Source organism: Oryctolagus cuniculus, chromosome 3 (assembly GCF_051225735.1).
Source record: "Oryctolagus cuniculus isolate XC-2025 breed Fujian yellow rabbit chromosome 3, ASM5122573v1, whole genome shotgun sequence".
NCBI classification, from domain to species: domain Eukaryota; kingdom Metazoa; phylum Chordata; class Mammalia; order Lagomorpha; family Leporidae; genus Oryctolagus; species Oryctolagus cuniculus.
This window is the reverse complement of record NC_142869.1, coordinates 24,950,132-24,964,014: the sequence shown is the minus strand read 5'-3', so window position 1 is coordinate 24,964,014 and position 13,883 is coordinate 24,950,132. Positions and strand designations below refer to the sequence as shown.

Below are 13,883 nucleotides of genomic sequence, written 5' to 3'. Positions count from 1 at the left end.
ACCATCTTCTGAAAATGAGTTCAAGTAAATCTGAAAAACCTCAACATAAACTTGCTGACTCAAGACAGTTCTAGCAAAGACAAATTCTTGAAGCACCTGAGGCACTGTGCCTCTGAATTATATAATTGTATCATTAGATTTCAATGTTATCATTTTTCTCAATTTTATTGAAAAAAGTTCTCAGAAATTACTAAGAGCTTTCTTAAACGTTTCCAATGGTACTTTTTACAGGTTTGGCTCCAAAAAGAGATAATGGTATAAAGCTAATTCCTTTCCTTTTTCTTTATTGGCTTTCATTCTGTTTGGTTTTGTTTAATTTTGGAAATAGAAAACAATATTTACTCCTCTTCAAGCTATTGTATAAGACTAAAAGAAAATGTATTTGTTTGATTCTGAGGAATGTCACAAACAGCAATTGCTTATAAATAAAGTAGGAAGTGAAAACCCCATGTAATGCCTCTGTCAGCAAAGACTAGTAGAAGAGGGTTTATAATAAATATTCACATCTTCTGCTTTGGACACTCTAATCCATCCTAAAAATCTTTGCTGTGTCAGGCTTTGTTCTAGATGAAGAAGCCAAGTAGTTATAAAGGTTTGCAAATAGGGTCATATCTATCATTATTAACTTCACTTTTATAACTTTTGTCTGTATTAGAGATGTCCATGATAATTTGCAATGTAATGTGATTAAATATTTCTCCATGTTTTCAGTGATATTGTTCTAGAATTCTTAATATGAAATGGACAAATCCTGTTTTCACAATATATCACTTACCTAAAATATACCAGGAAGGCATCCTTGGTAATAATGCTATGCTACTTATGGGAAACATGATGACCAAAAGTTCAGGCTGTGGATTTGAGGTGGTTGTAATGAAATTCTAACTCTCAAACCTAGGGAGTCATTGGAACAAGTTTATTAGCCTTTCAACCTTCTCTTTCAAAATGGAGTTAGCATTATTTATTTATAATTAAATTATTATAAGAACTACATGGGGTTATCTATATCAGCCACTAAATATAGTGTCTACCATGCTGGGTTTAATAAACATTAAATATAATGACTGGAATGGTAATATGCATTTTACATGTGATTAGATAATCCCGTGGAGTACCATAGTAATAACTATTTTCCCAAAGTACTGAGCTTATATAAACATATTTTATAGCTTTTACCAGCATTAAATTCCTTGATAGTTGATACTGGATTATTTATTCAAAATATTAATTAAAATTATATTACTGATTTGTTTTTCATTTTGAGGAAATGATTCACTAAAAATACATGGAATGGTATAAAAATTGTGAGAATACCCTATGCTGTGTTATAACTATCTTATATAGCAAAAATTTAGTTGAACAGAATTTTCAATTTTAAGTTTGAGTTACTTTGAAGTGGAGGAATTTATTTTTAACTTCAAACAAAGAATATTTTGTTCACAAGTATCATAATTTTTAAGGGATAAATGTAAATTATCATGTTTTAAATAATGATTTAGCATAACTATAGCAAAATTTAAAGTTAAATACAAATGTTAAACTAATGTAAAATAGATATCAATATAGATCATATTTCTGACACAGATAAATTTTGAGACCTACACTTTCTAAAATTTAATATATAATTTATTTGAAAAGAAAGTTGTCTTGCTTATTTAAATCTTCTTCTTAAAATGATTTAATCACAAATATTAAAAAATTAGCAGGACTTTTAATGACCTCTACATATAAAAAATGCAAAATTTTAATTTTATTTCTCCAATATATAATTTCATAATCTGATCATCTTAATTTTGACTCAAATTATTTTCTATAGCTCTTAGATATTTGATAACTGACATCCAACATAAAATCTGTTGAATCACAATTGAAACAAATTAGAATGTTCCATTGCAGATAAACTGCTTGAAATAAACTTTGATGTTTTGATTTTCATTCTTTCCCTCCCCCCATACCCTCAGGTCGAGTTTTAGCTCAGGCGAGCAGCAATGGAGTTATCCATCTGCTAGATCTTAAATCTGGGCAGATTCACAAATTGATGGGCCACGAGAGCGAGGTGCACACGGTCGCCTTTTCCAACGATGGGGAGATTCTATTTTCCGGAGGCTCTGACGGCACAGTTAGAGCTTGGTCCTGAACGTCAGCATGTCCCACTGCGGAGGGCATTCCCTTTGAAGCTTGAAAACGCCTCTCAAAAGTCTCAAACCAGTAATTAACTGGTTAAATATGCCAGCAGATAACATTTACATGATCTTTTAAAACACGCTTTGGACATATATTTCAATAGTCATACTGTTACCAATAAAAAAAAAACTTTCTACCCTTTTGTGTCTTTTTTTTCTCTCTCTTATTTTGATAAGAATTTACACACAGAGCATCTTTGCCAAGGGTTTGGGAGAAACAGCTTTACAATGACGCCTAATGACAGACTAGACGAATTACAGGAGATTGATTTTTAATATTAGAGAACAAACTGCAGGAAAACCCAGCTACTTTTTTTTTTCGTTGTTGTTAATCAAACCCAAGCTGCAGGAAGACTTGAAGTTTAATCTTGTAACAGCACTGGGAAAGTCTGCAACCAAAGAGGTCAGTTAGAATGGACGAGCATACATTTTCACAGATTTTTTTTTACAATGATTATGCTTTATCTATTAATAATAATCGGGAGCTGCAGATGGCTTAAATCTAAATGCCAGTCTCTCCCAGAACTTTCATCTCTGCAGCCAATCCAAAAATGCGTTAGGTTTAATCACAATTTTTTTAAAGTCTCCGATTGTAATTTCAATGCAAATAAGTATCTTGCACGTAGAAAGCCTTTCCCCTCCTAATGCACGCGTCCACTGTGTAAAGTGCCACTGCTTAGAGAACACTCTCCAGGTCTAAAGAAGCAGCTTGGGGATTTCGACGGAGCTGGGCTCAGAAGCCAGTTGTTGGCGCTGTCCGTGGTGCTGAGGAATTCCCGGCTGCCGGCAGAAAGAGCTCCAAATCAGCAGTCTGCAAACTGCTCTCACTGATGCAGAAACCCAGCTAAAGTTGCTCCTTTCCTACACGTCCACAGTTAGCGCTTTTTTGGTGTGTAAGAGGGGATTCAAGCAACATCTTCTGGGTGATGCCGATGGTATTGCCAGCGGAGCAGGCTTTAAGCTACAGCATGCTGTTGCTGTTTGAGATCCTCAGAGCCTAGCCAAATCACCTCTACTGCCGTAGCAAACACTGTGTAAGTGAACTCATGTGTGGAGGAGGCGTAATCAGCCGGGAAATTTCATAGAAGGATCTAAGAAAATGCTAAAAATAAGTTCAACATGATTCTGCTACTGGAGTCTGGATTTCTACAAGACCAGCGTGCTTCTTGCTTTGAATTCTGAAGACAGGTCCAAAGCATATTTCTTATGTGTGCCTGCTGTGTTTTCTCTGGAAGGGCGGGAGGCTGCTTCTTGACTGTGTTTTGAAATGGGAGGTAAAGAGAATGGATTGCATTTAATTCATGCCTGAACATGTATTCTTTGGGTGATTAAAGAGGAGCAGCTTTCCTAAAACATACCTGACCTTTTAGTTCATATCGGTCTGTGACCCCCAACATCATCATTAACCTCCAGAGTGATTAGGTAAGTGTATCTTATGACATGAGTTATGTTTGTATTCTCAGAGAAACAGATGCAGTCATTTTAAATCATACGTTTCAATATGGGGAGGGGGGAAAGTTTAGCTAGAAAGTAATTCCTGTTTAGCAGTGTTTGCTTTCTTATTAAAAATATCCAGATAAACATTTTATCTGATTTTTTGAATGTTTCTTTTTTTGAATACTGTCTTAAAATGCACTAGAGCAGATCAATTATGAAGGCTTTAAAAAAACAATAGCCTAAGAACTTTGTTATATTAAAAAGAAAGTCTTATTTTCTTCATGCAGATTTTAAAATGGATTTCATAGAGTAAAAGCATGCTTAATATTCATGCAAAGTGGATATTCCACCCCTTTTTTTAACCTTTAAATAAACATTTACAATAACCTGTCATATTAATTCCTACCTGTAGCTTACGAGATCATTTTCTGTCCATGTCCTTTAGAAGCAAAATTATATGTGTATTTCATGTGGCTTATCTTGCATGCACTGACAGACACTGCTGGAATATTATAAGGAAGCATAGTAGTTCCCTTTTCTTCCAAGATAAACTTTCCAAAAATGTGAGAGATGTATAAATACTTGATTTAATTAGTAGGAGATAGTTGTGCTTTTTTCCTCGGAAGCTTATTTTGTGGCTTCTGTAGTAATTTCAGAGAAAAAAAATGCTTTTTCAAAAGGAGCTTCCAGCTTCTCAAGTAGAATTATAGGTTTGCATTTTCTTGTTCTACCATGACTCATTATTTTTGACATATTTTAAAAGAAATCCATCTCCTTTATCATTACCTACTCAAAATGAATTCTAGTATCAGAGAGTACTAGGAGAATTCTAATATTTTCTCTGAAAATAAAGCATGAATATACTACCTTCCATTTTACTATTACTATAATTTGCATATCTAGCTTAAAATGCAGATATAGTAGTTTATGAAGTTTCCTAATGTCATCTTTATATAAACTTTTCATCTGTGTATGTAAGACTGAAAAGAAATGGTTTATCCTTGTTATAAATGTAATCTGAAAATAAACCCATGAATGACATTTATAAATGATCAGAAAATGCCCTATATACCATTTTAGTGATATTGGCTTAGAGCCAATAGTATTTAAAATGACAAATGAATTACTTGACAATACTTTGCCTCATCTAGTATTCCCTAAAGTCAGTTTCCCCAAGCCTTTGTGTGATTTAGTTACTCTAAACATTTAAATAATAACCTCCTACCAACACTTGACACCAACCACCAATACTAAGCTTACAATGGTCAATGTCAAAGTAATAAATAATATTTTCTATGAATATTAATGCCTAATTATTATTTAAGAAAGATCAAAGAGTTTTATATACTCATATTTATGCAAATTTTCTAAATAAAAATATTACTGGTATTTTGAAAGTTATACTTTCAAGACCATATGAATGACTTTTATATTATATGGAAGTAATTCAAGCAATATATGAATGCTAGGGTCAAGTCACTGTTAAAGTAAATTCATGGGTATATCTTTCCTGCCCACTAGGAGCTTACTTCCTCAGTAAAATTATAATGTAGGCAATAATAAAAATAAATTTTTTAATAAATCTATATTATTTCCTTTGTATTATTATTTTAAATTTTCTTTCTTACTCACTATGGAATAATTATATGCTGTTTCTATGATTAACTATGTTCCAAAGTTAAAATCTACACTCACTGAAACAAGTAACTCCATCTTGAGACCATTGTTCTCTAATTATGCACATAACCAAATAAGAAAGCCTTTAGACCGGCTCCATCTCAATTATAATTTTCATTCAACTATTGGTTTATTCCCTTTCTTTTGTAATTAGATTTTCCCACTAACCTCTTCAATTGTGATGCAGATGATTATAACATATATACTTTGTATTACTGTCTAGTCCAACTCAAAGAAAAACAGAAGATAGGGGTTTAAATTTTATTGAGCTATTTGTAAGTAACTACTTGTAATCACCTCTTGAGGCTCAGTAAGACCACTTCTCACAATTTACAAAATGTCAGATCTTTGAAATTCAGTAGGTAAATTCAAACTAAAGTTTCCTATATCCAATAACTTTATAAAGGATAACTTTTGATGTATGTATTACCAGAGATCAACTATCCAAACTTCATGATAAATTATAGATAGCTCCATGAACTTAATCTATTTGAGATCTTAGTATCTTCCAAATTGACCCCATACAGTTTAAGAGCATGGACTTAAATGAATATATATTCTCTTTATATATGTTCACATTATTATTTTTAAATATTTATTTTCAGCCTACCCCTCCTGTATTCTCATGGAAGGAGCTGAGTATATTTACTACTAGGAGCACACCCAGAAGTCTTTGAGGAGGGGGATGGCTCTTCATGTACATGAAGCTTGCATACTGCTATTGGTTATCCCTGGATTGGTCACTTCTGCTGCCATCAGTCATGAAGACTATCCTGCTGATGAAGGTGACCAGATCTCCAGCAATGACAATCTGATCTTTGATGACTATCGAGGGAAAGGGTGTGTGGATGACAGCGGCTTTGTGTACAAGTTGGGAGAACGATTTTTCCCAGGGCATTCCAACTGTCCCTGTGTCTGTGCTCTGGATGGACCTGTTTGCGACCAGCCAGAATGCCCTAAAATTCATCCTAAGTGTACTAAAGTGGAACATAACGGATGCTGTCCTGAATGCAAAGAAGTGAAAAACTTTTGTGAATATCATGGGAAAAATTACAAAATCTTGGAGGAATTTAAGGTATGAGTTACCCTCCATATTTATTGATAACATGCTTAGTAGATTGCTATTGTAAAATCAAAACTGAGAAATTGTATTTTGAAATTTTCCTTTGAAACAAAAATGTAATCTCAGTTTGCAGAAGTAGCATCATGATCTACAAATAGACAACTGGTTTGTTGATCAGTATTTGTAGAATTTCACAAAAATTATTTTCTTCACAAGTATTTCAGGATGTTTAATGTTTTATTTTTTGCCTCTAGAATATTTCTTGGGTGCTATTATAAAATATTTCCTGAGGACAACAATTTTATTGGTAGGCTCTTTGTCTATTAATTTTTTTATTTAGATTTTTAGATATTTTTGTCTCTTTTTAGCCTGTACTTGAAACTACTTAACTATACAATTATTTGTTTAGAATGTGGAAATGTAATAAGACAGAATTCTGAACTATGATCTTCATAGTAAGAAAATGCATCGAGTCTATTTGTAGAGTCAAATCTCCATTCTGTTCTCTGTTTAGTTTTTTTATGTTTGTTAGAGTTAAAGGACTCCATAGTGAACCAAATTTAACCACAGTCCATGGTAAAAAGTAGTAAAGAATGTAATTTTTTCAGCCTACACACTACTTCTCAGTTTATCTTTTGGAGTTCAGTTTTTACCTCCTTTTGGATTCTCCTTTCTCTAATGGCTAGTTTTAATTGGGATGTTCTACAAACCAGATAGAAATCCTGAGGATATGAATTAATACATAAAAGATATCCTTTTAAAATGTTGTGGCAGTTTGTGGTTTAGAGTGTCTGGCATACTGATGGCCTGACATAAAAGGTTCTCATTTACTCTAACCAAGCTCTTTGATAAGGTGCTTGGGACTTTAATAAGCAAGAGAAGATACAACTAGTTTTCAGCATTTTTTTTTTTTGAGAGAAGAATGTTCAGTTATTAGCATTGGCCTAACTTTTCTTTTTACAACAATCATATAGTACCAGAAGTATATATGTGGAAAAAAGGTTTTAAATGATCATTAATAGAGTATTTGGTGCATTGACATTTCATTGCATTCAATCCATTCCAGGTTATGGATTGAAACTAGATCTAATTTACCCAGGAATATCCAATTATTTTAACTAGATTCACTGGAACATGAGCTAAATTTCAATTATAATTATGTCTGCAACTAACTTAGACATAAGTGTTTTTCTAGATTTTTCTCATGTAATACTAAAGTTTGATAGTCATTTTGACATTAAATAATAGTAGAATATGGTACTGCCATTTATTAATGGCTTTATGTTGTCTAAAATATTGTATGTAAATTGACATTAGCTGTTATTATTCTTAGCCCAATGAAAATAATAAGTACTCAATACATCATGATTTATAGAGTCATGTCTAGAATCATGTCACCCTTTTCTAAAATGCATATAATTCTGGAGTAGAAAGCAAAAGTATAGTTTAGGAACACCATCTCATAACCTAATCCAAACAAAAAGTACACAAAGTTTCTAAAATTTATATAATTTGTTAATCACTATTGAATAAAGAACTGAAGAGACTGATTATCTGAACTTAGTCAACTCACCACTAAATAATATGATTTCCCTCTAATATGTTTATTGCACTAAAAACAAAATCTTACTATATCCAAATGCAAAGATATATTAAAAATGTTGATAATTTCTATACTACTTCTAATTATATCCCAACTAAATCTAGCATCTACCATTTGCTTCCCTATGCATAACCCACTAAGGTAGAAGGATTTTGCACTGATTTTTTTCTTTTGACAGGCAGAGTGGACAGTGAGAGAGAGAGACAGAGAGAAAGGTCTTCCTTTGCCATTGGTTCACCCTCCAATGGCTGCCGCGTGCGGCCGGCGCACCGCGCTGATCCGATGGCAGGAGCCAGGTACTTATCCTGGTCTCCCATGGGGTGCAGGGTCCAAGTACTTGGGCCATCCTCTGCTGCACTCCCTGGCTACAGCAGAGAGCTGGCCTGGAAGAGGGGCAACCGGGACAGAATCCGGCGCCCCGACGGGGACTAGAACCCGGTGTGCCGGCGCCGCAAGGTGGAGGATTAGCCTAGTGAGCCGCGGCGCTGGCCTGCACTGATTTTATGTGCCATAACATTTTTAAAAAATGTGTGTGTGTGTGATTTTTTAAAAAATAGGTCCACTTTTTCACAGGAATTTAGCCATAAGGAGTTCTAGAGATATGTAGCACAAAACTATAAGAATGAGTAACTGTCCAAGAACCTTATTTGTTCAAAATTGTCAAGTTATTTAACTTATTTCTAAATGCTACCATTATAACAATAAACTTAATGCAAGCTCTCAATACATGTTAGCTCTAGTGTCAGATATACTTGGATTGAAATCCCAAAATTCAACACTTGGAAATAAAATTTTGGAAGGAATACTTAAATTTTTTTAGCCATAATGTCTTGATAACAAAATATCTATCAAAAATTATTTTCTTGGGAAGAGAATGTTGGAAATATTTAATGAGATATAATTTATGTGAAGTTACTAGCCTTCTGATGACTAGTACATAATAGGTATTGAATAAATGGTTAGTCTCCTCCTTCTAACTCTAATATCCAGGGATTTATTCTACGTTCTGAATTACCTGTGGCTTTGTCTATACTTTATAATGGAAACTCAACACTAGAAGGCATTCAAATGAAGGTACTCTAATACCTTTATTAAATGTTCTACTTATCCTTGGAATATGTTAACTGTTAACTTGAGTCTCCTCCAACTTGGCTGACAAAAAAACAAGTAACTAATTTCTAAAAGTATATGGAACTTTCATATAATAATCTTGTTATTAAGGAGGCTGTATTATGAAATGTTCTCCACACTAACATACTCATCCAATAAGAATTTATCAGACTATTTTCTATATATGATATTGTGGTTGTACTAACATTAGAAAGAATGATAGCTAGAAAGAGAATCTCTGCTCACAAGGAACATATGATCTATGTGGAAAAGGCTATAAAAATCATTCACACTTAAAGTATATGATAAAGAAGTTTTAATATAATTCCCAAAGGATTGTGGTGCCAAAGCTTATCAACATGGCATGAGGCTTGTTCAAGCAAGACTTTTTTTCTCAGGATGGTCAATGTATGGGCTGTTCTTAAGGAAGTAACTGAAATTAATCTGTGGATGTTAAAATTGCAAAGAGGAAACTACTGGAGCAAAATCAGGTATTAGTATAAATAGAATCTGAGAAGCAGGAGACTGGATTAACTAAAGTTAGGTCTGATTAAAATGCTATCCTATTAATAACGAAAGGTAAATTTGGAAATCTTGATGGACAATATATGAGAAGAACTGAAATACTGGTCTAAAATCTTTAGATTTAGTCTGAAGAATAATAGGAAATAAAATGCAGGTTGTGCAGAGAGATGTCCTAGTTAAATATGATTTTGAAAAACAAAATTACTTTGTGTCCAGATACAGAGTTATATGGAGGTGAAAAGAAATTAATTGCAGGAGAGATATTTCAAAGGAACAAAGGATGAGATGACTGACACACATAAGGACAAAGGCAGTCAGGACAGTTGCCAAAATAAAATCTAAATTCATTAGTCTAGTACAGATTCTATTCATTGACCTGTTCAGGGACCTCAAACTCTTGGGGACTTCCCTTGCCTGTGTGTTAACACATGCTATCCCATAGTATAGAGAAATTTTACAACATTGGTATCCTGTGTATTTCCTGGTAGACCACTTTAAGACTCCATTTAAATCTCAACCCAACAAGAAAATCTATGTCAGTCCTACTGCTGTGCAGGGTCCAGTCTGGACTCTGCTCTTCTGTAAGTTCTCCCAACATGCTGTGTGCACCATGATAACAGCAACAGTAATCACCGTCAGACACTGAGAATTTTATGTGTATTGTAACACATTGCATTTCATACTAGCACTGAAAAACATCATCTCATTAGCAATGTTTTACAGAAAGGAAAACTAAAGCAACAGAAAGTAAAGTAAGCTGTCCAAGATCATATAGCTGTAAAAGTAAAGAAGGGGGATTCAACCTGAGGAAGCATGGCTACAGAATCTAAGCATTTCACCACCTCCACTGCCTCTATTACATTTTGCAATAACACATGTAATGTGAATCCACCTGTCTCCCACTTGACAGTAAACCCTCTGAGGTTAGGAATGGTGTTTTTCTTATCCCTCTACTCCCAAACGCAGCACATTGCAAGTCATCTAACAGGTACTTGTTTATATGTGGCATAATGGGTAGAATGATAACTGGACCTATGGAATTAAGATGTTAATTAGAGTTATTTTAAAATGCCTTGGTTTCTATTTCTGTGTTGATCTTTTCATTTTAATCATTTAAAGAAGCACTTACATTTCAGATAGACTGGTCTTTAGGTGACTGAAGATCACAGACATTGCTTTCTGATGGTGAGCCTGTTTGTGTAGTACTTCTGTTCCCCAGTGTTCTAGCAATACTGTGTAAAGATAAAGATCACCATATATTAGGTTCTCTCATCTTTCATTTATTTGTACCCAGGCAGAATAATACGGGAACCTACTGTTTAAGAAAGTATATAAATAATAAATTAAAATAGCATTTCCTACCAAAGAAAGCAACTTGATTGGAAATGTGGCTCTGTGCATAACTATCTCATGCTGTTTTCCAAAGGCAGAAATAATTTCTTATTTTACTCAGTATTTTTATCACTCTGACTCTGCTAAAATTAGCCTTTCTGGAAATTTCTTTATACTTTATAAAACTTGTACTAATTCAGTTTCAGGTCATGCTCTGAAGGTTATGCTACATGCAGCTGAAGGAGATCTTATTTCATCTTTTGCATAACCTGTTTTTTCTTACAGTGATTTTCTGCAGTCAAAACCCATTGTCCCTATTCAGGATTTGGATGTAACTAAGATTTGCCTTTCCCTACTGGCACTGACCTGTGTTTCCCACTATGAGCCAACAGTGGTTGACTAAGTCACTGGTTGCCAGCCCGAGTATTTTCTTACACTGCATTTTGTGTGTATGCTGTTACTTTACAAAAAAAAATGTTTTCATGTTGTGGTAAGCTGCCTTGTCTTTGCCCTGAGTATTGTATTTAGCATTTAAAACACAAGAAAAGAAGCAAAGAGGAAAGAAAATAAAACATTTGGGATATTTTGCCAAATAATTACACCCGTAAAAATGTTGATGCCAGCTTAGATTTAGATTTTTTTAAGATTTAGATTTGACTAGCTCTTTAATGGGTATATTCACAAGGAGATAAATTTTTGAACTCTCTCTTTCATCTGTACCTGACCATGTTTGCACAGTATTTTAACATTAAATATGTAAAAATATTTGGGAAAGATTTTTTAATTTAAATTTGAGAGATTAGTTTGATGTCTAGCTGTTTCTGTTTTAAGATGTATATATTAATTTGAAAGGCAGAGCCACAGAGAGAGGAGATTCAGGGAGAGTGAGAGAGAGAGAGATCTTCCATTCGCTGGTTCACTTCCCAAATGGCCACAATGGCCAACCGGAGCTAAGCCAGGCCGAAGCCAGGAATCAAGAACTTCTTCTGAGTCTCCCATGTGAGAGCGGGAGTCTAGGGACTTGCGCCATCTTTTGCTGGTTTCCCAGGCACATTAGCAGGGAGCTGAATCAGAAGTACAGCAGCCAGGACCCAAAACAGCACCCATATGAAATGCTGGCATTGCAGGCTGCAGCTTAATCCACTAGGCCATGGGGCCAGCCCCTACCTGTTTCTTAATATGAAGAAAGAATGGAAGGAAACATGTTCTAGGAACTGAGGACCAAATTTATCATTGAACAGGAGAAAAAAAAAAAACCAGACTGTTGAGAAATTTCAGTGGAGGGGATTGATAGGCAAGATCCAGCAAAATACAATTCTCTGCACCCTACCCATTCACCCACCTGTCACTGCACCGGTTTCTATGAAAGGCACAGGAATCAGATGTTGAACCAACAAAGGAGTACAGAAAGTATCTATCCAGAGGCATGAATATTATTTTATAAACAGAGGATGTGGGGATTTTGCGAATACATGTGGGGAAAATTTTAAAGAATTTTATTCAAGAGAGAGGATACAAGTTCTCAACTAATAGGTAGTGGAGTTGCCAGGGACATTTTTAAGGCACTAGCCAAAGAAAACATTATCATTTCCTGAAACAGATAATTACGGTCTGTCTTGAGAAGCTAATAAGATTAATTCCATTACTAGTGCCCCTGCAAAACAGTTCCTGTTTGCAGAGCATGTGAGGACTTTCAATGCTGAAAAGACCTTTGAGTAGGTTAAGCAATGGCTTCTGCTTTCAAGTTGCTACAACAAAACAGGTTGAGTCTACTGTGGCTTATCTGAAGCTCACCCTCAGATAAGCCACAGTAGACTCAACTGAGCTCCAAGTGGATTCCAGCCATCATAGATAACTAAGGACCCTCAACCCAACTTCTATAATCTCTGATCAATTTCAGAGATTAGAAGTCAGTTTTATTAAAACAAATTTATGAAGTTCTTTGCACTCTTTCTCATTAATTTATGCTCATTATTAATTTGTACTCATTTGTACTTTTTAAAAAAATTCACAGATGTATATTAAATCTAAAAAAGGGATTCATTTCTTAAAGCAATTTATCTTTCCAAAAACTCCATTGATCATGGAGTACCATTCTTCCATATTTTTAACACTTTCTAAAACAAGGTATTAGAAGTATAAAGAATAGATAGCTTCAAGTTAATCCATGAAGGGGTGAAATAACCCATTTGCTGTCAGAATTGCTCTCTTGCTTTAAATTTTAAGAGAACTGATTGTCAATTGGCCTTTTGGTTTTTTTGTATGTAGGAGTAGTTTGTCATGCTCACCCGTCAATGAACAGTGCTGTTCCTCTTACTGGAAGGTGTTACTATTACTAGTGATAACTGTGTGATTAAGTATGACTATAGAGATTTGTGACTGGGCTTCTGTGCCCGGTGCCCAGAGGGAGATCAGTGTTTGAATTGCAGCCATGTCTGAGATCTGCAGAGCTTGTCAGTGTTAGTGAATATCTTGGACTTTAGGTCAGTCGTCAGCAGTTTGTAAACACTGGTGCCCATTCCTTACTGATACACCAATAGTGTAAAAAAGAGGAAAGTAAAGAGTGACGTGGAATCCTTCCTTTCTGATTTCAATTACAACTGTACAAGGTTTTGAATGTATTAGAAATTGGCCTATTTATCATTGTCTTTACTCATCAAAATGTAGAATTGGTCAATGGTGTGTTTTTACAAGCATAATTTTTCCTGTGTCCTGTATCTTATTTCATATCTCAAGTCTAAATGTTTTCTGATAAATTCAGTAAATTTGTCTATAAAATCTAGATTTAAATTATCCATGCATGCCTTCATGTGTGTGTTAAATTGGTGAGAGTGGGCGTGTTCTTACTTTCAGAAAATCTTGCTTTTAGATTAAGTGAAGCCTTTGTTTTACTCCTTCTTAATCACCCAGGCCATATTTTTATTTTGTTTCATTTTTTATAGTTTGATTTATG

At 34.4% G+C, this 13,883-nt stretch overlaps 2 protein-coding genes and 1 long non-coding RNA gene across 6 annotated transcripts in view; 2 read left to right on the top strand and 1 right to left on the bottom strand.

Moving 5' to 3' along the window:
- The window catches only part of SPAG16 (sperm associated antigen 16), a 1,165,801-nt gene extending 1,163,508 nt beyond the window's left edge, over positions 1 to 2,293 (top strand). The window contains exon 16 of the mRNA XM_051849131.3: positions 1,962 to 2,293. Within this exon, the coding sequence (XP_051705091.3) occupies positions 1,962 to 2,137 (176 nt within the window). The 3' untranslated portion in view covers positions 2,138 to 2,293. The remainder of the gene's footprint in view (positions 1 to 1,961) is intronic.
- LOC149127288 (uncharacterized) overlaps positions 1 to 13,883 on the bottom strand; it is a 150,678-nt gene that overhangs the window by 34,079 nt on the left and 102,716 nt on the right. The window contains exon 3 of one of the 2 annotated variants that reach the window (XR_016231451.1): positions 10,713 to 10,830. The exons of the other annotated variant lie outside the window; for it this stretch is intronic. This is a non-coding gene — a long non-coding RNA (uncharacterized LOC149127288). Of the gene's footprint in view, positions 1 to 10,712; positions 10,831 to 13,883 lie in introns of those variants that run through there. 2 annotated transcript variants of the gene reach the window in all.
- VWC2L (von Willebrand factor C domain containing 2 like) overlaps positions 2,411 to 13,883 on the top strand; it is a 165,547-nt gene continuing 154,074 nt past the window's right edge. For all 3 annotated transcript variants that reach the window (XM_051849156.3, XM_002712459.6, XM_051849155.3), the window contains exons 1-2: positions 2,411 to 3,605; positions 5,903 to 6,372. In XM_051849156.3, coding sequence (XP_051705116.1) covers positions 5,983 to 6,372 — 390 coding nt within the window. In that variant the 5' untranslated portion in view covers positions 2,411 to 3,605; positions 5,903 to 5,982. The remainder of the gene's footprint in view (positions 3,606 to 5,902; positions 6,373 to 13,883) is intronic.